We start from the raw sequence: 26651 nt of genomic DNA on the forward strand, positions 1-26651 counted from the left end.
GGCCCATTCATTTCTATTGTATGGCTTGAATGTATGTTCCTCTCTTGAAAATCTTCCAACATTTTTTCTGGTATATCCAAATAAACTTGCTTATAACCATACCTTCCTGTCGAAAATATCCCAGGCACATCAGTCTTCTGCTCTTTCAACCATCCTTGAATAATATGATAATAACGATACTTCGGATTCCTTGGATTATAAATGAACTTTGAATGACCAGATGATTTTGTTTGAATTGGCTTGTTTTCACTAGTGATTCCATTGCTTGAGATGTCATTTATAAATTTTTTGTTATCCTTCTCAGAAGCTTCCAAACCGGCACACTGATAGCATTTGTCTATCAGTTTTCCAAGTTTGGGAAACATTCGATCTTGAACATCAGTGCCAACAACGATACTTTTCAAATAACGTAAAGTACAATAAAAATCTATTACCTCTTTGAAAGAAAGGCATTCCAATGTTTCATAGTCAGGTTCGAGGATGTCGACAAATTCTTCTATTAAATTGAATAAATCACAGTTGTACTTCTTCTTCTTCACTGAGTTGGTAATTTCTTCAATGAAGGCAACTGTGTTAAACCACCGTTCGTTCATCATTGTGTTTAAAGTACCGACCGCACGGCAACACAGACAAACAGAAAATGAACATCTGAGCTTGAAGCTACCTTTAAATAGACTTAAGTTGAATTAACATGCGCTCAGGTTCAGCATTACAATTTTCAACTGTACGTTTTCCTGTTTGCAGTCGTTGTTGTTTATTATTTTTTCTAAAAATAATTTGTTTTGCTACGAAAATTGCATTATTAATTTATTTTTGAATAGTAATGATTTATTTAAACAACTTAATTCATTATTGCATTTGGGCACTTTTTCAGTGAACTGCGGTATAAAATGGATCTGCATGGTGAAGGCAGGAAATGTCTTTTATGGTGGCCTTGTCCTGGGCGGTAATTATTTAATGTTGTTGTGTATGTGAACTGATTGATGTACGGAAAGACTTTACTTGTAATGACAACACAATACCAAGCTAAAGTATGACGCACATGAGATTACACACACAGAGAGACAATACACAACGAGAGAACGCGGGAACACACCTATGCACGCACACTGGTGACGGGGAAACTACTGCACCTACTGTAATATGTTCCTGCGCATTCTTTATGTAGATATTTTTGATCGCATAAAATCGCAATACATTACAAATGTTATGCCACATCACACTTTATCTTGTCAAATTATAAAAGCCCCAACTTAAGACGAGACCTAATTGATTAATTATGAATCATGTTATGACATACTTAGTTAATGATGAATGAGCAACAATGTTCATGTCTATATGTTGTTTCTGACAGTGGTTTGCAATGAAAGGTTCAAAGTGCAAATAAAAATAAATAACCATATATGCAGAAGCAGGAATTGATGCACCTAATCGATACACAATTGAAATTAAACGTATTTTACATTTCAATCTGTTATTTTTATTGATTTTCATGTTTTTGAAAATTCACTTTCAACAAACAGCAGTTGATCAGCGGGTAGTAGAAGATGTGGCATAATGAACATACAGCCCCTCGCTGCATAGACGGAAATGTAGAATCAACAAAGTATTGCCTCAGGAAAGCCTTGCTTTATTAATCGAAGGAGAAACTGGTCTTGAAAAGTGGTAATCATGGTTTAGTGCTTGTAAAATCCTCGTCAGTTTATATGTATAATCTTTATCAAGCAAACCAAATCCCGCCAATGGCTATCACACAAAGACTGCTTATTTGCACAGATTCTAACTGACTTCCAGTAAATCTGAATAAGATGCTCGTGTGCAGTTCTTATTTACTGCTAATAAGTGTTATATATTCCATAGTGTAGCTTGCGAATGCAGACCAATTCAAAAAGGAAGAAAAACATATTATGTAGCTTATATACTTTTACAATTATGGGACGTCAGCTTCCTTTTCCATGCTAGCATTTAGCAAAGAGCTGACGCGCTATATTCGATGTACAGCAGATTTTGCACTTTCCAGAATCTTCTTGACGATGCTGAAGCAATTATTTTTAGATCATACGTCAAATAGAGACTCATTAAACGATGCAGTATTGTTTTCTACATTGATCATCAATTGCTATGCACTATTATTAAGCATTTCATCATGTTAAGTTCTAAAATGTATTCTTAATTTGTATAGTGACCTGTTAATTTCTTATTAGCACATCATCTGTTAATTTTCACATTTCATTTTCAATTTCACGTGAATCTCCGTACTAGTGATTAGCTTATATGTGCAAAGCTAAGCTTCGTCTTGCCGGCTGTTTACCTGTGACTGAGTTCTGATCATTGCATGCATAAAGTATGTTCACACGGCAGCAGCGAACTTGATTTTTCCTCATTAATTTTTTTTGGAACAATGCTACCATTCGTTCTAATTTTTTTAAACATTATACAGATTTTGTCCTTGATAAAATCTCCTTACGAAGAAAAAACAAAATGATACAAACTGCTAAAAGGAAATAAAATGAACAAATGCCTGAAATGTTCACACTGAAAGAGAATATTTAGAACAGCGGTATGCGGCTGCATAGGATGTAACAGTACGCTCTATTATGCCTCAGCTGATCTTTTCATACTATGTATTTATTTGGATTTTGGGATCTGGTGTTATGACCACAACTACGAAATGCCTGTTTGTCGTCTTTTATGTCAATGAATTGTTATGTAACTGAACTTGCACTTTTAAGCTTCCATACCTTTATTATAATAATAACAACTTTTGATACAGACATGTTGATGAATTTGAAATGATCTCTATGTGGAGGTGGTTGGCTTGTCATAACACTTGCGACACATTTTGTAGACGTGCTCTGTGCAGCACGGCACCTAGCATAATTCACATTTTTTTATCTTTCTTTGGTCGATTTATCACAATGAGGTGTCAGTATGAGCCCCTAAGCGCCTCTAATAACCTTTTTCATATGCTCGAACAAACTTCAATATACTAATATTCCGCTTTTCGATTCAGAGTATTTTCTAAACGATTTCTACCACATTCTAACAGAAATAGCCTTCTTTGAGACAATAAGAATCCCCGAATTTTTTGGTATGTAGCCCACTAGTGTAAGTTATCTGTAAAAATTGGAAATAAAATCACCCTGGCAATGGCTATACGACAAAGAAATAGAAACAATTTACAATTACATTTTCCAATTAATGTGTCTTGATTGCTAATTGCATTGGTGATATTCACTCAAATATTTCGAACTATTTCTGTTATTTTGGAACAATGCATGCAACGAACAACTGTTCACTTTAAGCACTTTCAACAAAGTAATTATTACATTCCTATGTAAGTATTCTTTCTTAAAATGATCAACACATATTTTTTTGTAAAAACAGTTTAAAAAATTCAAATAATTATAATATAACGTCATAATATATTTTCTTCTATTACAAAAAGAAATTGAAATTAAATAGACTACTATAGAAATTCATCCATACAACTCAAGCATATGGTACTACATTTTTTATGTAGGAATTGTTCAAAAAGTTATTTGTTTTTATTTCTTATTAAGTTAAGTATTGTTTATTTCTTCATGTTTAACAGAAATTAACTTGGAAAAATGGTAATGGAGAAGAGAAAATTTTCAAATTACCTTTGATAACGTCTGCAATGCATCAATATGCAATTATAAAGTTATAAACTCGTATAAACAGCAAGCATCATTCTTGAGGCTTCATCTTGCGTTGCAATGACTAGCGGCTAGTTGACAATCATTGCGGTTCAACAGCTATTGCAAAATTTGCATCTATTCAATGGGCAGATATTGTTTTAAATGTGCCAACTCGCAAAAACTGATGCAATGCATTTTCCAAAACTTCCAAATTATGGATTATTCTACAGAAAAAACAACTAGCATTCATTCAATAGTCTGAGGAAGATGGTTCATCATTTGACAATTCAAATTTCAGACACTGAAGTAATTCATATAGCTCAGCTGAACGATTAACCTGCCAAGACTCGATAATTACAACAAGAACTATAACAGTAAAGTATCGTAATTGACAATGCTTATTTGCGACTAAGTTGTCTATTCTTGGTGGAGTGGGTGATATAGTACATCGCAAGTCGCTTTCAACGTTTAACCTGTTTCGGTGTTGCATATTAAGTGTCATGATAGCTGAGAATCCCGTTTCACAAAGGTACGTTGAGGAGAAAGGAACCAATATACGTAAGCTTTGTCAACTTATTTTAGGATATTCTGCTTGTAACTTCCCCCAGAAGTTTTCTAATGGCGTACTTTCAAAGCTGTCTTTAGCTAGGTTGTTGAATTGCAATTCAATGGCTTCTTCTTGAAGATCGTGTGAAAGGTCTTCGACATTAACTAAAAATGGATTTCTCACAAGTTTATAGATCAGGTTTTGAGGTTTCACGTCAGGAAAATAGTGAAAAAACTCGTCTTGTAGGCTTCTAAGGTGCCCTTTTATTTTTCTTTTCAAATCTTCGCTGAGACATTTATCACTGAAAAGCTCGTTGAGTCTTGAAAACCATGCTAAATTTCCTCTTTCAACTTGTTTTAACCATAAAGAAATTTTTGCAGTGAAGCTTTGAACAATATCATAGTGAGCCATAACATTCGCGTTTGCTCCTTGCAGTTTCAAATTCAGTGAATTCAGCGCTTCAAAAATATCTGCAAGATATGCCAGGCTAAGCTGAAAATGTTCACTTTTGAAAGCTCGACACACTGTGCGTCTTCCTCGTTGCTCCAAAAACTCTGCCACTGCTTCTCTCAGTTCATAAATCCGGCCAAGCATGTTTCCTTTTGATAACCAACAAACTTCTGTATGATAGAGAAGTGCCATGTGGTCAGCATTCAAACTTTCACAGAGTGACGCAAATAATCGAGTGTTCAATGCACTGCTTTTCACATAGTTGACAACCTCCACGGCAAAATTAAGGTCTTCTCTGAGATCATCAGGCAAAGTTTTAGCAACCAAAGCCTGCCGATGAATTGCACAGTGCATTGCAAAAATAGATGGGTTTTTTGATTTGACCATCTTCACAAAGCCAGACCGAGATCCAAGCATTGCGGGTGCACCGTCAGTGCATACACCAACAAGTGTTTCCCACATCACGCTATTTACTCCAAAAAATTGTGACACAGCTTGGAACACATCAGCTCCTTTCGTTGTAGTTTTTAGTGGTTCAGAAAAAAGTAGTTTTTCTTCAATTGTGTTATTTGCAATGAACCGTGCGTATACAATGAGCTGTGCACAGTTTGCCTGGTCTGTGGACTCATCACAACTTATAGCAAGAAAAGGAGAACACTTTACCTTTTCAAGAACTTGCTGTTTTATATCATCAGCCAATTCATCGATTCGGCGTTTAACTGTTGAATCAGAAAAAGAAATATTTTTAAATTGCTTCGCCATGTCATCCCCAAGCAGAATCTTTACTGCATTCACAATGCAGGGCTTAACAAGATTTTCTCCAATAGCATGTGGTTTCTTATTCATGGCAATCAACATGGCTATTTCATATGATACTTTCACAGCCTTGGCAGTCTCCTGATTATACTTGCCTTTTTTGTCAAGTATCATTTAAGAAAGGGAATCTCTTTTAGCGCAAAAGTATTCCACAGGTTTTTTTGATAACTCAGGATGGCGGTGATGCAAATGCCGCTGCAGTCGGGTCGGCCGTATAGCATCATTGCTGAGTGTATCAAGGCATACAACGAACGCATTGTGGCACTTCAACGCCGTTTTTTTTCAATAGCCACGAAGCCGTATTTGATGTACTCTGCATCATATTTGCGTTTTTTCGGCGCCATTGTACGTATTGTATTTCACACCAACGTCCAATATAACTTTATTGATGATGTGAATATACACAGACGCTAACTAACTAACTTCCTCCTTTTCTAGCATATCGTATAGATAATCCGATCTAACTAGTTTTCGCAATTCGTTTACCAACTAGATGTCTTCGTGGTACATAGCAGTACGCTAATAAATAACTTGCCTGTTGGAAATAATAACAAACTCTATGAGCAACAACCGTGGTGCGAAATGTAATAAAACCGTTGTGTTCACGATTATGAGTAGCCAAGCTAAAAACCATAATCATAGTGGGAGATTTAATTATTGATAAGAATAAAATACTTAGAAACTTAGGAGCGGAAAAAACCAAACCTGAATTGATGTGATTTCAGACAATCTGAAATCAACTGATATTACAAAATCTCTTGAAAACTGAAACAAATAAACAGCTAATATATGCGCACATGAGACGAATGTTGGTGTTGCCGCGATGTCGAAAGAAGGAAAGAATGAGAAAATAAAGTGTGATGGTCGACTCCAGGCGAAATTTTCACAGCATTGCATATTTCCACCATTAGACAAAATACGGCTTTGTTCTATGAGTTTGATAAATATCGTGCATATGCCTCTGTCAAAAATTATTCACGTCTCTTGTCAAATCAGATGAATTTCTAAAGGCGATTTTAGTGCAAAGGGAAATTATAAATTGCGCACAGCTGACGCGGTTAAGCTAAAACTAGGATGATCAGAAAAAATAGGCGGTTAAAATTTAACTGAAGTAGACCAAGCTGAATTTCAAACACCTCTACAGGACTAAAAATTCTTACTTCTCATGCCCCCCTGGAACCTTCCTACGCCCCCCTGGTTGAGAAACACTGCTCTATATAGACGTTCGATTTTACGAAATTTATTTCTGTTACATTCAACTGAAAGCTCATCTACCAATGCTTCTTAATTATTGCGCTATTGGTAGTGCAGCTGCTGGATAAAGCTGTTTATGTGAATATTTAAAATGTTTTTTATTATAACAAATAAAACATTGCATCCGCAGAAGAGCGCGATCTGCTAGATGGACACCTGCCGTTGACTCCGCGATCGTCGAGGTTTCGCTATTAGGCACGTAGCTGCTGTAGAACAGAGTACGTTGTAAAGAGAGTAGGAATCGACTGATGGTATAAATTCCATACATCTCTGTAGGTTCGGGATACAAACCTGATGGATCTGTAGAGCAGCATGCATTAGGATTACATTTCATATTTTCATGAGGCAGCGAGAATCGAACCCTACGAGTTCAGCACGTCAAGCTATATGGCTTACCACCGTGCTACACGCTGCCCAATGGTTAATATCTTTCAATTCTTAATATAATTACGCAATGCATATTTACTACGAAACATTACATTATTTATAAATTTTTTCATTTCCAACTTTATTATTTATATTTTTTTGCATTGCTCTCATGTTCTTTTTAATTTTTGCGAATATTAAATTTTATCATTTTTATTTTTAACGGATTTTCAGCAATGAAAACGATTATGGAGATCGAAGTCGAAGAAAAAATCAATTTAAATCAATGGATGTTTTATTGGGTTACTTTTGGTTTGTTTGCCATTGGTGATTTTTTTGCTCACTTTATTGGCGACATTTTCTCATTTTATTGGTTGCTAAAATTAACTTTTTTCCTTTGGCTCTTTATGCAAAGCTGTCGTGGAGCTGAAAAATTGTATGAAAAGCTTGTTAAACTTAGCTGCAATCAACATCCAGATCATACTGGAAATAAAACTGCCGACAAAGAATGATTATTCCTACTCATATTATTCTGTATTGTAATTCATTTTAACTTGTTATTACTTTGACGTTTAATGCGTAAGCTTAAATTTGTGAAATTGATATTTATTTCATATGTTCATTTAATAAAATTATGAATAAATAAAATATCACTAATTTTTTCTGAAATCATTTTATTGTAATCTGTAGACTACAATTATTTGAAAATAATAATTCATAATATTTATTAACAGTATTTTATTTCTAGCATTAAATTTTAATGATATTTGTTTAAATGGAATTTTTTTACCATGTCTGTTCTTTCTCGTTTGATTCACAGATGTAAGTTTATGTGATCTACAGCAATATACTATGAATAAGGGCGAAAACTGTATTCGATTATGTGAATTAATCAGACAACTGATCGCTCAGCAGAGCAGCTGAAATTACATTTAAAGCAATTAGAAAACACACTAGAAAACAAAAATAGCAAATAATTATTTAGCAAAAGATCAATTGTAGATAAATATTTATAGAATAAATAAAATTGGATAAAAAAATTTGACCAAAATGAAAACAAAATTTTTAACAGATTTAACAAACACAACACCTACAAACAAGAAATACTGTAAAAAATTATAACTGCAGGGCAGAGCTGCATATGCGACCAGTTGTTAAGGTTCACATTATTAATTGCCAGTGCAATTGAAAAATTTGTATGAATGCTAACATGGTCTCTTTTTTGAATGCTCATTTAGAGGAATTCTTATTTAATCTTTTGGTGAAAAGGAGGTATCCTTCGCACACTGTAAGCATTCTGGAATAAAATGGTTGGAGGGGTGCTCCGGTTCTAGATGAGCTTCTGATTCCCCTTTGGATTGCACGTTAGACTGCATGACTTTCGACTACATAAACGCGGCTACCGATGTGCTGATGTAGAGCAACGCACATCACGATTATATCATGATATTTTCATGAGGCAGCGAGAATCGAACCCTATGAGTTCAGCACGTCAAGCTATATGGCTTACCACCGTGCTACATGCATTAGGATCATATTTGATATTTTCATGGGGAAGCGAGAATCGAACCCTATGAGTTCAGCACGTCAAGCTGTATGGCTTACCACCGTGCTACACGCTGCCCGACGATTAATATCTTTCAATTCCTAATATAATTACGCAACGCATATTTACTACGAAACATTGCATTATTTATAAAATTTTACATATCCAATTTTACTATTATATTTTTTTGCATTGCTCTTATGTTCTTTTTAATTTTTGTGAATATTAAATTTTATCATTTTTATTTTTAATTCAACAGCAAATATTTTATAAAATTTGACAATTTTATTTTTTAAATGTTTTTTATCATTTTTTTTATCATGTTAACTGGACTTGTTAAAAATAGAATGTTTATTGTAACAATTATTTTTTAATCATTAGTTGAAAATGTTCACTTTACATTTTGCAAATATTTACCATCCCAGCTGTATGGAAGAAGCATAACAATGGGATGACCGATGTCAAAGTAACATTTGATTCTATTGTTATTATAGGCAATTTAGACTGTATAAACAGCGGTTAGAGCCTGTGATAATTCCTGGAATTGAAGTTAAATATTGTTGGCAGGAGAAATACTTCCCGTTTGGCAGAATTTAATGTAAAAGCAGTAACAAGTACTGCCAGAAGAATCAGCAAAAGGCAAGTAAAGCAGTACTGCTGGAAGAATATCTGCAGAATGATCGTTCTCCTTTGCATGTTTGTGATTCAGTAGATCAATTGTTTCTATCTGCTTATTGCCAGGGTGATTTCATTTCCAATTTTTACAGATAACTTACACTAGTGAGCTACATACCAAAAAATTCGGGGATTCTTATTGTCTCAAAGAAGGCTATTTCTGTTAGAATGTGGTAGAAATCGTTTAGAAAACACTCTGAATCGAAAAGTGGAATATTTATATATTGAAGTTTGTTCGAGCATATGAAAAAGGTTATTAGAGGCGCTTAGGGGTTCATACTGACACCTCATTGTGATAAATCGACCAAAGAAAGATAAAATAAATGTTGTGAATTATGCTAGGTGCCGTGCTGCACAAAGCAGGTCTACAAAATCTGTCGCAACTGTTATGATAAGCCAACCACCTTCACATAGAGATAATTTGAAATTCATCAACATGTCTGTATCAAAAATTGTTATTATTATAATAAAGGTATGGAAGCTTAAAAGTGCAAGTTCAGTTACATAACAATTCATTGACATAAAAGACGACAAACAGGCATTTCGTAGTTGTGGTCATAACACCAGATCCCAAAATCCAAATAAATACATAGTATGAAAAGACCATCTGGGGCATAATAGAGCGTACTGTTGCATCCTATGCAGCCGCATACCGCTGTTCTAAATATTCTCTTTCAGTGTGAACATTTCAGGCATTTGTTCATGTTATTTCTTTTTAGCAGTTTGTATCATTTTGTTTTTTCTTCGTAAAAAAATTTTATCATTTAAAAATATTTCATTTTTAGTTTTGTCCTGCTGTAAAAAATTTTTCAAAATGCTGAAAATGATAAGCAATATTTTGATTTAATATATTTTAACAATCAACAATTAATGAAAAGTGATTCGAAACTTTCAGTCATCTAATTTCCTGACCGAGATGTGATACATTTATTCTCTCTATATAGACGTTCGATTTTACTAAATTTATTTCTGTTACATTCAACTGAAAGCCCATCTACCAATGCTTATTAATTATTGCTGTATTGGTAGTGCAGCTGCTGGATAAAGCTGTTTATGTGAATATTTAAAATGTTTTTTATTATAAGGAATAAAATATTGTATGCGGCGAAAGAGCGCTGTCTGCTAGATGGACGCGCGCCGTTGACTCTGCGCTCGTCGAGGCTAAGCCATTAAGCACGTAGCAGCTGTAGAACAGAGTACGTTGTAAAAGAGGTTCAGGAATCGACTGATGGTATAAATTCCATACATCTCAGTAGGTTCGGGATAGGAACCTGATGGATCTGTAGAGCAGCATGCATTAGGATTGCATTTCATATTTTCATGGGGCAGCGAGAATCGAACCCTATGAGTTCAGCACGTCAAGCTATATGGCTTATCACCGTGCTACATGTATTAGTATCATATTTGATATTTTCATGAGGCAGCGAGAATCGAACCCTACGAGTTCAGCACGTCAAGCTATATGGCTTACCACCGTGCTCCACGCTGCCCAACGGCTAATATCTTTCAATTCTTAATATAATTAAGCAATTCATATTTACTACGAAATATTATTGAATTATTTATAAAATTTTACATTTTCAATTTTATTAACTATATTTATTGCATTGCCTCGTGTTTCTTTTAATTTTTGTGAATATTAAATTTTATCACCTTTATTTTTCAGTTCAATGGCAAATAATTTATAAAATTTGACAATTGTATTTTTCAAATATTTTTTTATTGGTGTAGTCTCTATCAGTAAAATTTTCAGAGTTAATTTTCCATTGGTTGGCAAAAAATCGACTTGTCATTGAATAGCTTCCCATTGCATAGTTATGGCGTAATAGCATTTATTCTCTCGTTTAAACTTTTCATTGATCAAAATGGTTCTGCTTTGATTAACTACAATTATTTTTTATTTCATTGGTCCAAATTTTTAATTACAAAATAATTCATTGCTGTTTTCAGCAAATTAAATAATAAATGATGTTTTAAATGACGGAAAGACTTTACTTGTAATGACAACACAATACCAAGCTAAAGTATGACGCACATGAGATTACACACACAGAGAGACAATACACAACGAGAGAACGCGGGAACACACCTATGCACGCACACTGGTGACGGTAAACTACTGCACCTACTGTAATATGTTCCTGCGCGTTCTTTTTGTAGATATTTTTGATCGCATAAAAATCGCAATGCATTACAAATGTTATGCCGCATAACACTTTATCTTGTCAAATTATAAAAGCCCCAACTTGAGACGAGACCTAATTGATTAATTATGAATGATGTTATGACATACTTAGTTAATGATGAATGAACAATGTTCATGTCTATATGTTGTTTCTGACGGTGGTTTGCAATGAAACGTTCAAAGTACAAATAAAAGTAAATAGCCATATATGCAGAAGCAGGAATTGATGCACCTAATCGATACACAATTGTAATTAAAAGTATTTTACATTTCAATCTGTTATATTTATTGATTTTCATATTTTTGAAAATTTACTTTCAACATACAGCAGTTGATCAGCGGGTAGTAGAAGATGTGGCATAATGAACGTACAGCCCCTCTGCTGCATAGACGGAAATGTAGAATCAACAAATTCGGAATCTCAGGAAAACCGTGCTTTATTAATCGAAGGAGAAACTGGTCTTGAAAAGTGGTAATCATGGTTTAGTGCTTGTAAAATCCTCGTCAGTTTATATGTATAATCTTTATCAAGCAAACCAAATCCCGCCAATGGCTATCACACAAAGACTGCTTATTTGCACAGATTCTAACTGACTTCCAGTAAATATGAATAAGATGCTCATGTGCAGTTCTTATTTACTGCTAATAAGTGTTATTTATGCCACAGTGTAGCTAGAAAATGCAGACCAATTCGAAAAGGAAGAATAAATATATCATATAGCTTATATAAATACTTCTCCTATTAGATGCTTTTACAGTTATGGGACGTTAGTTTCTTTTTTCATGCTAGCATTTAGCATAGACCTGACGCGCTGTATTCGATGTACTGCAGATTTTGCACTTTGGAGAATGTTGTTGACGATGCTGAAGCAATGATTTTAGGAGGTGTCCAGAAATATGCTACCACGGCATAGTCAGCTGTCTAATCAGTTTCCAAATATCTAATGAGTTTGTCAGCTGATATGGCGTATAAGATTACTGTGATTCTGGTGAATGCATAAGAAGGACTGTGATTGAATAAAATATGCTGTACAATCATGACAAAGGTCGGTAGCACGAATAAAAGTACGTCGAGGTAAAGGTTGTTGCTTATATTCATTTTTGTACAGTTTGTGTTAGTGAAACCATCTTGACTATGTTCATGCTCGTCTAACACCGCGGAAATCAATATAATTAACAGTGCAATAAATAAATGCAGGTGAGATTGATTCTTGCAGTTGTAATCCACTGTATTATTTAATTAAAATTTGTCATAATGAACGAGCTTATAATAAATTATTTATTCATATTAAATTTCAATTGATATTTGTTTTTTAATTATAACAGATTTTTATTTTCTGAGAGGTAGTTGTAAAATTATATTAACTTGATTTTTTTTCTACTGTTGCTTACTGTCTTTTACGTAAAGAATTAAAAATTTTAACAAATATGGTGTCGTTTTTTCTGAAATCGGTTCCTGCAAGTTGCTTGTAAGTTGCATTATTTGTTAATTAATTAAATCACATAAATGAGTGCTGTGGTTTTATTTTTCGATTATAATACTGCGATGAAAATTTGGTATTTATTTCGAAAATTCATTTCACAAGCATAGGTGTAAAATACTTTTATGCGAAAAGTTGAAAAAAAGGTTAACTGACATTTGTTTGATGATGCATTTGAATGGCTGTAATGTTAATCTTTTATGTTCAGAATGAAATTTGCCCGGCTTTCCACGCGTTGCATTTATTTTCTTCAGTTTGTGATGCATGTGCTTTATTTATTTTAATTCTTTTGCTATAAAGTGATTATTCGAGGAAACGAAAAAGAAATAAAGAATAGTAATGAAATGTTGCATTTTCTGTGTGGCATTTAGAATGTGGATAAAATATATAATGTTTGAAGTTGTTTTGCATAATTTGAGGATTCGATATGATTTTTTTTCAATTTATGAAATTTAAATTCCATATAATGAATGCAATAATGGTTTGTTAAAAGGCGGTGCCTGCGTAAGAAGCACACGTTGCCCGATTTGCCATATGACTTCGGTGCTCTGGAACCGTACATATCGGCTGAAATTATGCGACTGCATCATCAGAAGCATCATGCCACCTACGTGAACAATTTGAACATTGCCGAAGAGAAGCATAAAGAAGCGCTGGCGAAAAGTACTTATCAGTAGTCATAATATGAATTAATGGGAGTGGCAGTGAAAAAAGAATTTTTTTTTGCATTCATAATTTCAGAAGATACTACTGCTGCAATAGCGCTTCAGCCGGCTCTTCGTTTCAACGCCGGTGGTCACATTAATCACAGTATATTTTGGAAAAATTTAGCTCCGAAAAGTGGCGGCATGCCTGTTGGAAAACTGGCGCAGGCGATTACGAACAATTTCGGTTCTTTCGACATATTCAAAGCGAATCTGACCGCCGCGTGCATTGGTGTGCAGGGTTCCGGTTGGGCATGGCTGGGCTACGATGCTAACATGAAACGGCTGCAGATTGCCACTTGTGCAAATCAAGATCCATTACAAGCGACTACTGGTAATTTGTCCTTTATCTGTTCTCACGGTGATTTTTTGTGCAAACCCATTTTTTATCCCCACTCCCATTTCAGGTCTGATTCCACTGCTCGGCATTGATGTGTGGGAACATGCGTATTATTTGCAGTACAAGAATGTCCGAGGGGATTATGTAAAAGCAATTTGGGAAGTTATCAATTGGAACGATGTGCAACAGCGATTTGCAGACGCTGTGGGCTCTGGTAATTAGATGGAACTAGAAGATTGCGTAGCAACTGAATCATCTTTTTAGTAGTCAGTTTAAAGTAAACAATGATAATAAAGAGCACGAATAAATAAATAAATAAATATAAATAAATGTGCAGCTTTATTTCATGAAAAAGTTAAACAGACAGATATAGCACAATTGTATACTATGCGTTTCTGCAAAACATTCGACTGTAAAAATAAAAAAAAAGGTGAACGCTCATCTTGTAGTACAGCAGCTTTGACACTTTGCGGAACGTAGAATTTATGCTGTGAGCAAAGCAGTTTTTTGAAGTGTTAAAATTTTATGGAGAATATGATAACAGAACAGTTTTTTCGATGCACATACAGTTTGCTTTATCGAAGAGGAAAAAGGGGAGAGATCTTTTTCAAAGAAAAAGAAAAATGACAATAAGTAGTAGTAGTAGTAGTAGTAGTAGTAGTAGTAGTAGTAGTAATTGTTGTTGTTGTTGTAGTAGTAGCAATAGTATATTAGACGACGCTCACCAATTAAAAGTGGAAACCGTATTTCAAGCAGTCTTCTGCAAATGAATGCAACAGTTGAAATATAAAAAGAAAATCATTCACATTTTCAAAAGTCGTTCAGTGAAGCCCAGGAGGGGATGGTTCGTTACCTTTGTGCGGCCAATAGATGGCGTCATCGAATGGGCCATACTTTTGAAAATTCAAACCTGATGGACCGGCAATGTCTTGCAAATCCGCACCAGCAGAAATTTGCATCCAGCTGGGACTGTTCAAGCCATCCAGCGGAACATCACCAAATACCCTGAAAAAAAAGCAAGCAAGTAAACATAATGTATGGATACAGATTGTAGAAGAAAAAGAGAAGCTGATGCAACTACTTCTCGAATGAAATGTTGTTTTATATTTATAGCAAAAAAAAATAATATAATATTCTCAAACTGACTGCATGTTTTGGATGTTTTCAATGCTACCCGGGCCAGGCGGCAGCCAAAGATGATCCGAATGAACAACCGGCGACACTGAAGGCAATGGTATCTGCGCCGCTGCCGCCGACAGTGTCTGCTGCTGCTGCTGCATCGATTGCAGTGCTTCTCGAGTATTCATAACCACTGACTGTTGTTGGTGTTGTTGTTGTTGATGCTGCTGCTGTTGCTGTTGTTGTTCAAATTCTGTCAACATTAGAAAAAAAATACAATTAATTTGATATTCAATTTATGTGAAAGCAAGCAAACAATTCAACCCGAATGTAGCAGGGCGCTTCCACCGAACTGTACATCCGCCGTTCGTACGCAGCTATTGCCTGAAAGACAAAAACAAAAAACCAAAAAATATGTATATATATTATATATATATATTTCTCCCCTCCCCTTTTTGATTCTCCCATTTTACATGGAAAATTGTGCTGACGAACAGCACCGGATATTGGTTGACTGGGAATGAATGCGGAGGGTCGCATCGGATTTTGCAATTCCACTTCGTTGACGGCGCAGTACGGTCTGCTGCTTTTGGCGCTCATGGTTGTCGTCGTGTTGGCACAAATCGGTGGCCTCTGTGCAGCCTGTTGAATGAACTGCTGCAGGGATGTCATGTTGACCGTCCGGAAACTTCTCAAATTCAACAACTGACTGGCGACAGCCATTGGAGACGGTCTAGAAGCAGCGCCGTTGTTGTCGGATGGAATCATCAGCAGTTGGCGTGTAAATCTGCCCAAACCGTTCTCCACCGCCATATTTCTCGCGGGTCGCCTTCAAAAGTTTTTTTTTCTTTTTTTACAAAACATCCAATCCAATAAAATAATTGTTTTCTTCTGTGCAATCAACTTACATCAGTGACGGTACAGGGTCCGGATTCACTTGCATCCTCTGAAGCAGAAGACTGTTGGTCGCAAATTCCTGTTCACTCTTGTTCACCAACGGCGTGGAAACTTCGCCCTTTCGGTAATCCTCGTCGTCACTGCTGTGCAACGTCAAGTCGATGATTTCTCGCTCATCAGTACAACTGCCACCGCCACCGCCCTTCTCACTGACTCTGGACGCAAGATTCGCTGAATCAATTCTTGAATCTTAAACATTTTCAATTGGTCAGATTTCAATTTCAGAGGCAAAATATCCACAGTTCATGCTTCGACTGAATATAACAACAAATTAAGAAATTAATTCACACATTTACTTTTCAACTGGCCACGACCACGCCCCCTGCGCGTCGTTATAACACCAACTGGCAGTGATTGGTCGCTGGCTTTTTGCCGAGAACCTCGACGCCGACCCTTCAAGTAGGTTCTTCCTGCAAAAAAGGAGAAAATAAAATTTTTTGAAATTTCATCTCATAATTAATAATTTTTCAAACAAAACACACAGAACAACCAACGACAACAATAGAAAAAAAATCCCTTACCCGAACTCACAGATGGTTCGGTTTTGCACGCTTTATCTGCGGGGTCATCTTGCACAACGCTCAGGTCAACACTTTCCACAGTCCGCCTTGCGCAAACGTTCTCCTTCATCAATGACCTTTTCACTTCATTCCATTTGCCATCGATGTCAATGTTCACAGCTACAGCATCCCGGGACGCTTTGTTCATCAGTTCCATGTAAAAACTTGAAGAAAAACGAAACAAAACAAAAAAATATTATTTAATAATGAAAAAAATAATCATTTGCAAAAATGAGATAATTACGCATCCAAGTGAACGTTCTCAAATGGCATCGGTATTCGGCATATTGGACACAGCCAATCCGCCTTGTCGTAGTAAAATTCCAAAAACGCCATACCGTCAAAGCAGTCCAAATGAATACAGTTATGCGATCGACACGGATATTCAAGCCGTTGTTTGGACAACTAAAATTATGTAAATATTGTATGAAAAAAAATTTTTTTTCAATATAAATAAAAAACACTTGCCGGACAAATCAAAGACAAACGTTCGGATGTCAGCATCAATCCATCATCTTCTACACCCATGCTTCGACGCACTACAAATACAAAATACAAACAACTGAAAAAACAATCAAATGTGGAACTTTAATCACATTTTATTTTAAATCCATTCACTGAAAAAAAATATGTTGAAATTCAAATTTTCCAAAAAAAATCAAATCACTGTTCAATAATTGTTACTTGAATTATCTTTTCACAAGAGCAATAATAAAAAAAAAATAAAACACAACAAAACACATTCTTTTCTTCGGGGTTGTTGTTTCTTTTTTTTGAAATGATAATATTATCACAGTTTACTGTAAACTCGTGTAAATAAAATGCTTACGCAAAGATAAGAATCGTTCTTTGGCAAAATAATTTCTTTCGAGAAGTATTCTTTTCATTTCTTTCAGGGAAAGCATGCGTACAAAGTCGATTGCAGCAGAACAGCGCTAAACGATGAAAAAAATAATAGTTTTTTTCTTTTCTATACATGAATATATATATATATATATATACGTATATATAAGCTTACTATTTGAGTAGAATCATACGCCGGATAAAATATGAGCACTTCTTGTGCAATAACATCACCATGTTCACGGATGACATAAGGCAGTAGATTGATCGGATGCGCTTCTCTTCCAATTATAGCGCCGGTTTTGGAACAGATCTTTGGATGCTGAATTAATTCGACGATTACAAAACCAATTCACATAAATACCAACAATTGGACATACAAATGCAGGCACTTCTCGCCCGTTGCAGAGAATTCTGAGGTCTTTGGGAAAGTCTTCAATGCCGACCATGGGGCCGATGAAGTGAAGATGAATTTCAAAATTGTGCGCTTTCCCAGCCCTGAAGAGATCCGCTTTGAAACAGTTCAAAAATAAACATCAAATAATTAAAACAGTCTACATTATTTGCAAAATCCGAGGAGTCAATTTGAAGTTCATTCGAGTGAAGTAGGATTCGCTAGTCGGGTAACAACTGTATATTAAATTTTCTAAAAACGCAACGTTACATTAAAATTTTATAAATTTTCTTATTTTCAAATCATTCGCTCAACATTTTTTATTCAACATCAAATAAAACACTCATGCTATTCATACTTTGCGCATAAAATTCTAAAAACAATTAAGCTGAAATGATCAACAAAAAGCAGCTTTTCGTACAAATATTCAACAAAAAAGAAAACATTTTACCAAATGGTCTGAGCGGAACCAATGATTGCTCCAAAATATATCTTGGATAAATTTTACTGCGATATTCTTTCTGTATTTGCTGCTTATTTTCCAAGTCCATCTAAACAAAAAAATTTTCACCAATTAATAAACTGAAAATTGTAATGTTATCCAAGTAATAGCGAAAAATTTACCTTCAAATAAACGTTCAACAGATTAGCTCAATGTAGGGAAAACAAAAGCTTACAAAAATAAACATGCAACTGAAATGTGTGACAAAATAATGCAAACAATTATTGTAATCTAAAAAAAATTCTAATACAACTAACTTTATATCAAAAACAACAAATAGTAATCATTAGAAACAGTAGACAACAGTGATTAAATAAAAAGCATCTTTATGCATACTTTATAACAATCAAAGATTCATTGAAATTATTTACAGAATTAGAAAAATGCCAGTTTAACCTGCACTAATTAAATCGATCAATCGGCAATGTTCATTTCAAACTTCACATCACTGTGAATTTCAAAAGAGAATTAATTATAATTGTAATTTTTCAAAATTACGTAAAATGAAAAAACCTATTCAGAAAAAAAATCATATTCTGCCTCAACATTAAAGTTCGACGAGAGAAACACTATCGGAAAGATTAATTAGACCAAATTGAACGGAAATCAAAACACTTTCACTTTAAATCTCATTATATGGATCAAATTGATATTATTTGAGCAAAACTGTAAGAAATGACTTAAACTTGTGTAACAAATTTATAAAATTTAACTAAAATACAATTACCATAAATTGAATTCATAAAAAAACAATTTTATTTTATCGGAACAGAAAATTATGCTGCAAAGCGACAAATAAACAAAACTTATTCAACTGACGATGCATAACGCACGCACAATAGGCATCAATAATAAATTTGTGCAGTTGTAATTTAAAACACGTGACTTAACTTTAAATATAAAGTTCATTTTATAGTTAACGTTTATCGTTTACGGCAATTTATTGAAAACAATTCAAAAAGAATAAATACACAACAATCGTCCATATATTTACAAACATACTTATACATTACGGTATAGATGACATAATTAAAATTTCTGAAATTGACGTGACACCACAGGTAATAAATGTTTTAAAATTTCGACTGGTAAATTTGCCACTTCACAGTTCATTTATAGTGGTGCAATTTATTGAAAATCTGAACTTACATTGATCAACTATCGATAAATTCAATCAATTATAAACAGTTGTGATTCAACGTAAAAACAAACTATGCTGCTTATAAGACATATTTTAAGCATAACATCAGCGTGGTGTTTCAAAAAAACAGATGAACGGCTGTATGAAATGAAAATAACAATTTGCAACAAAATATTTTAATGTAAATAAGATGGCAAACATGTCCAGCTTACAGTAATCTTTAATAGATCTCAGGTAGAAATAAAACAGCAACTTGACACTGAACTTCTGAATTGTTAATATTCGTGAAGTAATTGTAAATGTATTTTCGTAATAAAAATACAATTGAAATTTTCACTGCGAATGATTGAATTGCAATAATTATTTTATCAAAAGTGAGCAATTTAGAGGTGCTTTGCTTGATTGGCTATGCTCTTATTGGTCAGATCTGGTCAGAGGCCAGTTGTGTCATTTCTTTGGGTTTTTACGATCTACTGCTCGCGTGCTTCTGCTAATTTTCGCTCTCCGCTAATTAGTGCTGGGTTGACTGTCAAGTTCAGTGCAATAATGATGAAGAAACTACCACTCTGATTTGATCTTATTTTTCAAATATAATTCAACACAGACGTAAATAAATAAACAAACAACATACAATTAAATATTCTAACATTTGAATTTATCAAAACTTAACTTTCCGTTAAATTCGTACTGTAAAAAAATGTATGTTCTTGTCCGAAGTAGCCTTATTTTGTTGTGACGAATAATGCCTTTTTTGAGTTGACCGTTGAACAACTGCTGTAAAAAATGTACTCCCCAACTGCGCCTGCTACTGCTTTATTTCATTAAAGCCGACGCTTCATCTTTCGACGCCGAATGTTATGCCATGGTAGGAACAAACGAGACATCGGGTCGGCACCAAGTATACAAACAGCTTGCTCGATACATTGCCGTCTTTAAAAACATTCGCTAGGGGGACACAGATTGATCTTCTGAAGATGTTGGGATGAAATGGGCCTGTTTGCAGGGTCGATGAAATGTGACACAACGTGGGAGGCGATTAAGCACTGTTTACAGAATTGTGGAAGTAGAAATTGAATAAAAGAACCTCGCGCATTCATTCCTCAATTCAGCACAGATACTCGTCGACCCTGGGAGAGTAATGGAAAAATATTGCTACAACAGTTGTAGCTAAGGTAACCGGTGATATACGGGTTGTGACACAAACTCGGCGACGATGAATGCGAAATTTCTGGTGTCCCCACTGCACGTCCCATTTCAAGACGATAATATGACAGCAGATGTATATCTTTGGTCATCCCAATACTGTGGGGGGGGAGGCACAGCAGTAAAAATGATCCACTTGAGCCAGGACCACTAAATCAGATAGATTTGACCGGTGTACTTACCGTTGGGATTTCAGAAGTTTCAAGCAGAAAGCATGCAAGCTGATGATATGATTGAAAATGTTTCTTCTTCAAATTCGGTAGGCGAGATCGCGGTAAAAGAAAAAAGAGTGTTCAGATTTGAAATCTGTTTCGATAGCAGCAATTTTTTATGATTATTCACATTCTATCTTTGTTGGTGTAAAGCTCGTCCGGTAAAGATGTCCATTCCGGATCACCGAAAAATTATCTGAACATTGAAGATGCTTTTCTTTGTCATCGAAGTTATTACAAATGCGGATCAGAGACTGATATTCCGACCGTGTTGGGAGAAGCTTTGAAAGTAACAGCTCTGATGTAGACTGGACTTTGGGGTTCGCCGAAAAGGGAAAATATTCTTCCAACGAAGACAAGAAGTGAATGTGAATGACATTTTCAACTTTGAAAAACAGATCAAATCCATACAACATCGAAAGCATTCGACCCGTTAATAGCTGCTGGTGGAACCATGAACTCTCGCGACAGTCAGAAAAAAAAATTTTTCAATACTATTGAACAATAAGAGACAAGTGATAAAGAAATCCGTGCGATTTGCATGAGCTGTCAAGCAGTGGACGCCTATTCGAACCACTAGCAGAACGAACTCGACAATCCTGGAACCACAACGCCTGCCCACTTTCCCCCTACTCAGAAGGATAAGCCGTATCTGTTTCTGATGATTACGTAGATTTCTATTTCTGGCCATCTCACTCTGCTTTTCCACTTCTCACAGCCTTATTTCAACTTTTTCAGGAGTCTATGAAGAAAATACGTTTTATTTTTTTCATTTTCCTCAAAAAGTAGCCATTCGTCTTGTTTGAATGAAAGAATATTCAGGCCTATTGGGGCAATTGTTACCTTCCACTTGGCCGCGATCGTTGACAACGTTTGCAGTTGGTTCATCTGCTGCTTCAACTGAGACGACTGAAGAAGAACTGTCAAATCGCTGCTCACTTCTACGGCGGTGGAAGAGACAAGCAGATTGCTTGGCAGAAGCTGTTTTTGTTGACTGAGATAGATGTGCGAAATTCTGCTTCACAGATCTGATCACTGACCATCACTGTACACTATGCGGTTGCGTTGCCTAATCGCTTCCAGATTGCATATTGATTGATAATCAAACCAAAAAAATGGATTGAAATATTATTTCAATAATTACTCGTCTCTTTGTTGAATGCATCTCTTACCTATGTACAGTATATTTCAAGAAAAGGTTTCAAATCTTCCTACAGTCTCACATAGCAAAAACGCATCCATTGGAGAAAATGCGAATGAAACATATTTATTTACCGTTTCTTTTGGAGATGCAAGTTTTATTGATATGTTTTCTAAAATTTACTACTGTCATAAACAAGAAGAAATACATGAAAAGATTTGAATTTCACAGCACTGAAGAAAAGAACATGAATTAAAACTGTCCTTGTTAAAAAAAAACATTGCTCAATTATAAATGATACAGTATAGTAGTAGTGGTAGTAGTAGTAGCTGTAGTAGTTGACCTGCACATCACCTGCACTTCATCATATCTTTTGCAATAGCTGATAACTTTTTGTTTCGGTATCTAATAAAAGAAACCACGTTAACTTTTTATGGAACGTTCAAAATGAGCCAATAAATTAGCATACTTTTAGTAACTGATCAGCAAGTGTTAGTCGAAAAAATGAACAAGATTAGCTTGGATTATAAAAAAAATACAGCAGAAGGGGTAGATAATAAAAATAACCGATTGCAGGATATAATTTAATGTGAATGTGGTGGTGGTTTCGGTTTTCTTCTCAAATAGAAGAATAAAACATACTCTGAAGCGTGTCATCAGCAAGGCTAGCCGACTGTTCTGAAGTCAAATCGATGCAATTCGACTGAGCTGTTGGTGAAATTGGTTTCCAGGTTCCGTCGGAAAATATTTCAATTAAGGAAATTTCTTCTCCAACACTCTGCAAAACTGTATTCATATATCTGAATGAAAAGAAAAAAATCAAATGAAATTAAAAATTAAAACAAAACTGAAAGTTATCAAATATTAACTCGTCCAATACAACACTCTCCAGCGGTATGATTTGACCACAGATTGGACATTTTAGAACAGTACAGTTGTAAGAGTGGAGCAAAAATTGCAGTCCATCAAAGCAGTCGATGTGGCAGCAAAGAGATGAGCGACAAGCGTAAGTTAAGCGCTTTTTCGATAACTGAAACAAATTATTAAAAGTGGTATCTTTTTAAATGCGAACATCTTCAAAATGCATCATTCTGATTTTGAAAAAAAACTTTAAGATTTCAAAATACATTTTTACGAAAAAAGCTAAAATTAAATAAAAAACATGAAAATGAAAGAGCATAACTTGAAATGAATTGGAACCTTCATAAAAATACAGTTTATAAAGGTTACAATAATACAACAGATCAGCTTGAATTCACCTGCTTTACTTACAGGGCACTGCAACGAAAAGCGTTCCGAAACAACAAGCACATCGCCACTGTTCATATATTTATTCCCTGAAATATTATTTTTTTATTCCAAAAAAACGCAATGTTTAATGTGCTGCTGCTGAGATTCGTATTCTCGATCTGTGAAAAATTTGCATAATCAATTTCATTACACAAAGTTAAAAAGCTGTCTTTTGAAAACGGTGGTCGCGTGAACAGAGCGGACTTCTGGGCCAGGAGAGCTTTGCCGTGTACAAGTCGAACAGTGAAAAACAATTTTCCCTATAAATAATAATTTTGAAATTGAAAAATAAAAGAAAAAAGTTGAACTGACCGAGTTTTGAAAAACACCATTCGGTGAGTAAAATATCAAAATCTGTTCACTTCGGTCGCCTAACAAATGGCTAGTGATGTTGATTGGATCGTTGAAACGTTGCACAAATGTGCACATTTCGGGGCACCATTCAGAACTCTTAAAAACAAAAGGAAAAGCTTTTAAACCGTTGTGTAAAATGGGCTACTTTAAAAACAAATATCACACACATACCGGCAAAGTCAATTCTTGATCATTGCAAAAGATCGAAACTGAAGGTCGAAGCAGAGCATGTTTGTTATTCTCGTCCACAAGAATCAACTGCACTTCAATATCTTTCTTTTCCAAAAATTCCCTATGCAAATGATATTACAAAAAATTTCCCATCAAACTATTCTATCATCTAATTTTTTCTACTTAGAACACGAATGTCCCAACTTGAAAAAATGAATAAACTGGCCTGGTCGACATTCAAAACCATTGTGATTTTTCTGATCTGAAAATGCATAATACATAAATGTATATATATTTTTTTTTCTTCAAATAAATAAATGAAATTTTTAAAATTAACCAATTAATACATACTGAGAGGTTGCATGGATAGGATGTTTCGAGTGATTGGAAGATTATCGAAATCATACAATGTAACAGAGTTCAAAAAATCCGTAATTTCCATAATTTACCAGTTTCATGTGAAATGCTAAATATTAAATAAATAAGTAAAACATAAGTTTTAAATTTCCGGAAAACAATTTTCATCATCTAAATTGCATCATCAGTATGCATTTCAAAGCAGTAAATTAAAAATAAAAAAGTGGATAAATATCCTAATTAATGGAAATAATTCGAACAAATGATTGAATAAAATATTCGCTATCATGTATATAACATTAATAAAAGCGTCAAACATGGCCAAAGAAAATACAGTGCCAAAATTGCTAACAAAGAAAGTAATAATATTATTTTACTTAAAATCAATGAAATGAAAATTTTTTTTAAATTTCAAACGACAACAAATATTTCCGCATACTGTATAATATAGAATAAATAAGGAGTCCTTCAAAACTCATGTGAAGTGCAAAATATGTTATGAAAAAAATTTGAATAAAAAATCAAAGAAAAGTCATGAAAAAAAGTAAAAATTCCATTAGAAACATATAATTACACTGCATTCCAACTGTGATGTTAATTGGAATGTGAAAATCATGCACAATACAATTTTATTACAATTTGTACAATTCAACTCTACTTGAACGTAACAACAATGAAAAATTGGAAATGAGAAAAATAATTTAAATATTAGCCCGAGGAACAAATCAACTTTCGAATAACAACTGTTCTCCATTTTAACAATCGGCCGGCCGTATGACTGTAGTACTTCATTGAAAAATAGGTTTCATTTGGTTGGTAGTTCAATTAATTGCACGATAATTGGAATAAATTGAAAATTTTTAATTTCAAATTAAAAAAATTAAATTAAATAAACTTAAAAAATTTTCCATTATTATTATTATTACAAATAAACAAGTGGTTCAGCACTGCTGCGGAACAAGGAAGTGCTGAAGTGATGAAAAAGCTGTTGCTGATTTATTAAATCATTCATTGACTGCACTGATTTTTCCATTTTGATTATGAAATTTAGCATCTTGTCGCGCTGTGCAATTATGCAGTGCGGCTAAAATTTCATTTTTGGATTACAAAATTGTCAATGCGTGCAATGAATGCTTCTTTATTATTATCTGATATTGTAACTTCTATTCAATTTCTATGTTAATTCCACGCATCTATTCCACACCTCTCCGGCTCAACTCTTGATGTAACGCTTCGCTATTATTTGGACTCGCTTTGAACAACAAATAGCTTTGGTTTCATTGAATTTTTCGTGCTTTTCTGCTCATTATCCTTCTTGTCCTGCCTTTTCAGAGGAAACTATTGCGCAACTGCTTGGATTCTTCGCCTTTGTCCTTACATCATCAGACAGAGATACAGATAGCATCAGCAACGTGGCCAAACAAAACATCTACTATGCGATAATAATATTGCTGTTAAACAGTGGCAGATAAAGAAACGATCACAGTATTCCCATTGGGAACTTCTCAATACGACAAATGTGAGAGGTTCAGTTCCTTGTTCATCTTAGTCATAAACTTTCCTCTACCGTTAGTCAGATTTTAATAACAGATTATAAAAGAATAATAAATTTTAAATTTACAACTTTTATTTCTACAATTTTTCAAAACGTTATTACGATGTATTGATTTTGATACAATCGTTCTATTATTTGTACATACAATCATGCACATTCATTTAATATTGTTTTTCAGTTTGTTTCTTTGATGAATAGCATCGATATTACAATAATAATAATAATCACAGACAGTTACATCAGTGGTGATGTTTTTTTTACAATAGATGGTCATTTTGGAATTTTCAATAATAATTTCGCATCTTTTCAATCTGACAGACAATAAATTCACGTTCATAATATATATTCTGTTTTCTCGGCAAACAATTAATTTATTGAGAAAATTTTCAACTCATACAATAATAACAGTAACTAAATGAAAAATAACCACACACAAACACACACACAAGCACACATACATGGAAGAATTTGAAAATCTAATGAAATAATTATGCTCTTTTTCTTTCCAAGCTAATGCAAATGTGAAAACAAATCATCACCGGCATGCAGAAACAAATGCTGGCCGTCTTAATTATTCTATCACAACAGTAATATGCAAATTAATCAAAATTTTTGTGCGTGTGCGTGTGTGCTGTATATATATAGAATGAAAGCAAAAGAAAAAATTAGAATTTATTAACCCTTCAATTCCCTTGCACTTGCATCTTCTACATTTATACTTTTTTTTGTTTGATTGATCGATCGAAGCGAACTTTGAAAATAAAAAAAAATCTGAACAAGAACGCTTCTTATCACATCATTGAGAGCAAGCAAAAGTTGTTCAAAT

The 26651-nt window shown here is 34.3% G+C and overlaps 7 protein-coding genes across 7 annotated transcripts; 2 read left to right on the forward strand and 5 right to left on the reverse strand.

Annotated features, from left to right (window-relative positions):
- Nucleotides 1–102: 102 nt before the first annotated feature.
- Nucleotides 103–596, reverse strand: Tsp_01937a (conserved hypothetical protein; the record flags this gene model as incomplete). Its single annotated transcript, XM_003377689.1, has 1 exon — nucleotides 103–596. A coding segment is annotated over exon 1 (494 nt), but the record flags the coding sequence as incomplete, so codon positions are not given.
- A 3634-nt stretch (nucleotides 597–4230) lies between these two features.
- Nucleotides 4231–5589, reverse strand: Tsp_01936 (zinc finger protein). Its single transcript, XM_003377690.1, has 2 exons — nucleotides 4735–5589; nucleotides 4231–4701 (listed from the first exon to the last, which is right to left on the reverse strand). Exons 1-2 carry the CDS (start codon nucleotides 5587–5589, stop codon nucleotides 4231–4233), a joined length of 1326 nt encoding a protein of 441 aa, XP_003377738.1.
- Nucleotides 5590–6763: 1174 nt separating this feature from the next.
- On the reverse strand, nucleotides 6764–7063 carry Tsp_01935 (conserved hypothetical protein). The gene has a single exon (XM_003377691.1). The coding sequence runs from the start codon at nucleotides 7061–7063 to the stop codon at nucleotides 6764–6766; it is 300 nt and encodes a 99-aa protein (XP_003377739.1).
- A 6-nt stretch (nucleotides 7064–7069) lies between these two features.
- Nucleotides 7070–8746, forward strand: Tsp_01934 (conserved hypothetical protein). The gene is made up of 3 exons (XM_003377692.1): nucleotides 7070–7149; nucleotides 8224–8254; nucleotides 8555–8746. The coding sequence occupies exons 1-3, from the start codon at nucleotides 7070–7072 to the stop codon at nucleotides 8744–8746; spliced, it is 303 nt and encodes a 100-aa protein (XP_003377740.1).
- Nucleotides 8747–12929: 4183 nt separating this feature from the next.
- On the forward strand, nucleotides 12930–14506 carry Tsp_01933 (superoxide dismutase). The gene is made up of 6 exons (XM_003377693.1): nucleotides 12930–12970; nucleotides 13476–13645; nucleotides 13724–13792; nucleotides 13814–14020; nucleotides 14094–14240; nucleotides 14364–14506. The coding sequence occupies exons 1-6, from the start codon at nucleotides 12930–12932 to the stop codon at nucleotides 14504–14506; spliced, it is 777 nt and encodes a 258-aa protein (XP_003377741.1).
- A 248-nt stretch (nucleotides 14507–14754) lies between these two features.
- On the reverse strand, nucleotides 14755–16819 carry Tsp_01932 (conserved hypothetical protein). The gene is made up of 7 exons (XM_003377694.1): nucleotides 16624–16819; nucleotides 16399–16512; nucleotides 16054–16291; nucleotides 15619–15974; nucleotides 15173–15338; nucleotides 14937–15031; nucleotides 14755–14786 (listed from the first exon to the last, which is right to left on the reverse strand). The coding sequence occupies exons 1-7, from the start codon at nucleotides 16817–16819 to the stop codon at nucleotides 14755–14757; spliced, it is 1197 nt and encodes a 398-aa protein (XP_003377742.1).
- Nucleotides 16820–21735: 4916 nt separating this feature from the next.
- Nucleotides 21736–24355, reverse strand: Tsp_01931 (putative MIZ/SP-RING zinc finger). Its single transcript, XM_003377695.1, has 8 exons — nucleotides 24265–24355; nucleotides 23914–24005; nucleotides 23701–23838; nucleotides 23540–23648; nucleotides 23371–23435; nucleotides 22968–23128; nucleotides 22741–22898; nucleotides 21736–21938 (listed from the first exon to the last, which is right to left on the reverse strand). Exons 1-8 carry the CDS (start codon nucleotides 24353–24355, stop codon nucleotides 21736–21738), a joined length of 1017 nt encoding a protein of 338 aa, XP_003377743.1.
- Between the last annotated feature and the right edge of the window lie 2296 nt (nucleotides 24356–26651).

The sequence above is a fragment of the Trichinella spiralis genome, assembly GCF_000181795.1.
Source record: "Trichinella spiralis strain ISS 195 chromosome Unknown Scfld4, whole genome shotgun sequence".
Lineage (NCBI taxonomy): Eukaryota > Metazoa > Nematoda > Enoplea > Trichinellida > Trichinellidae > Trichinella > Trichinella spiralis.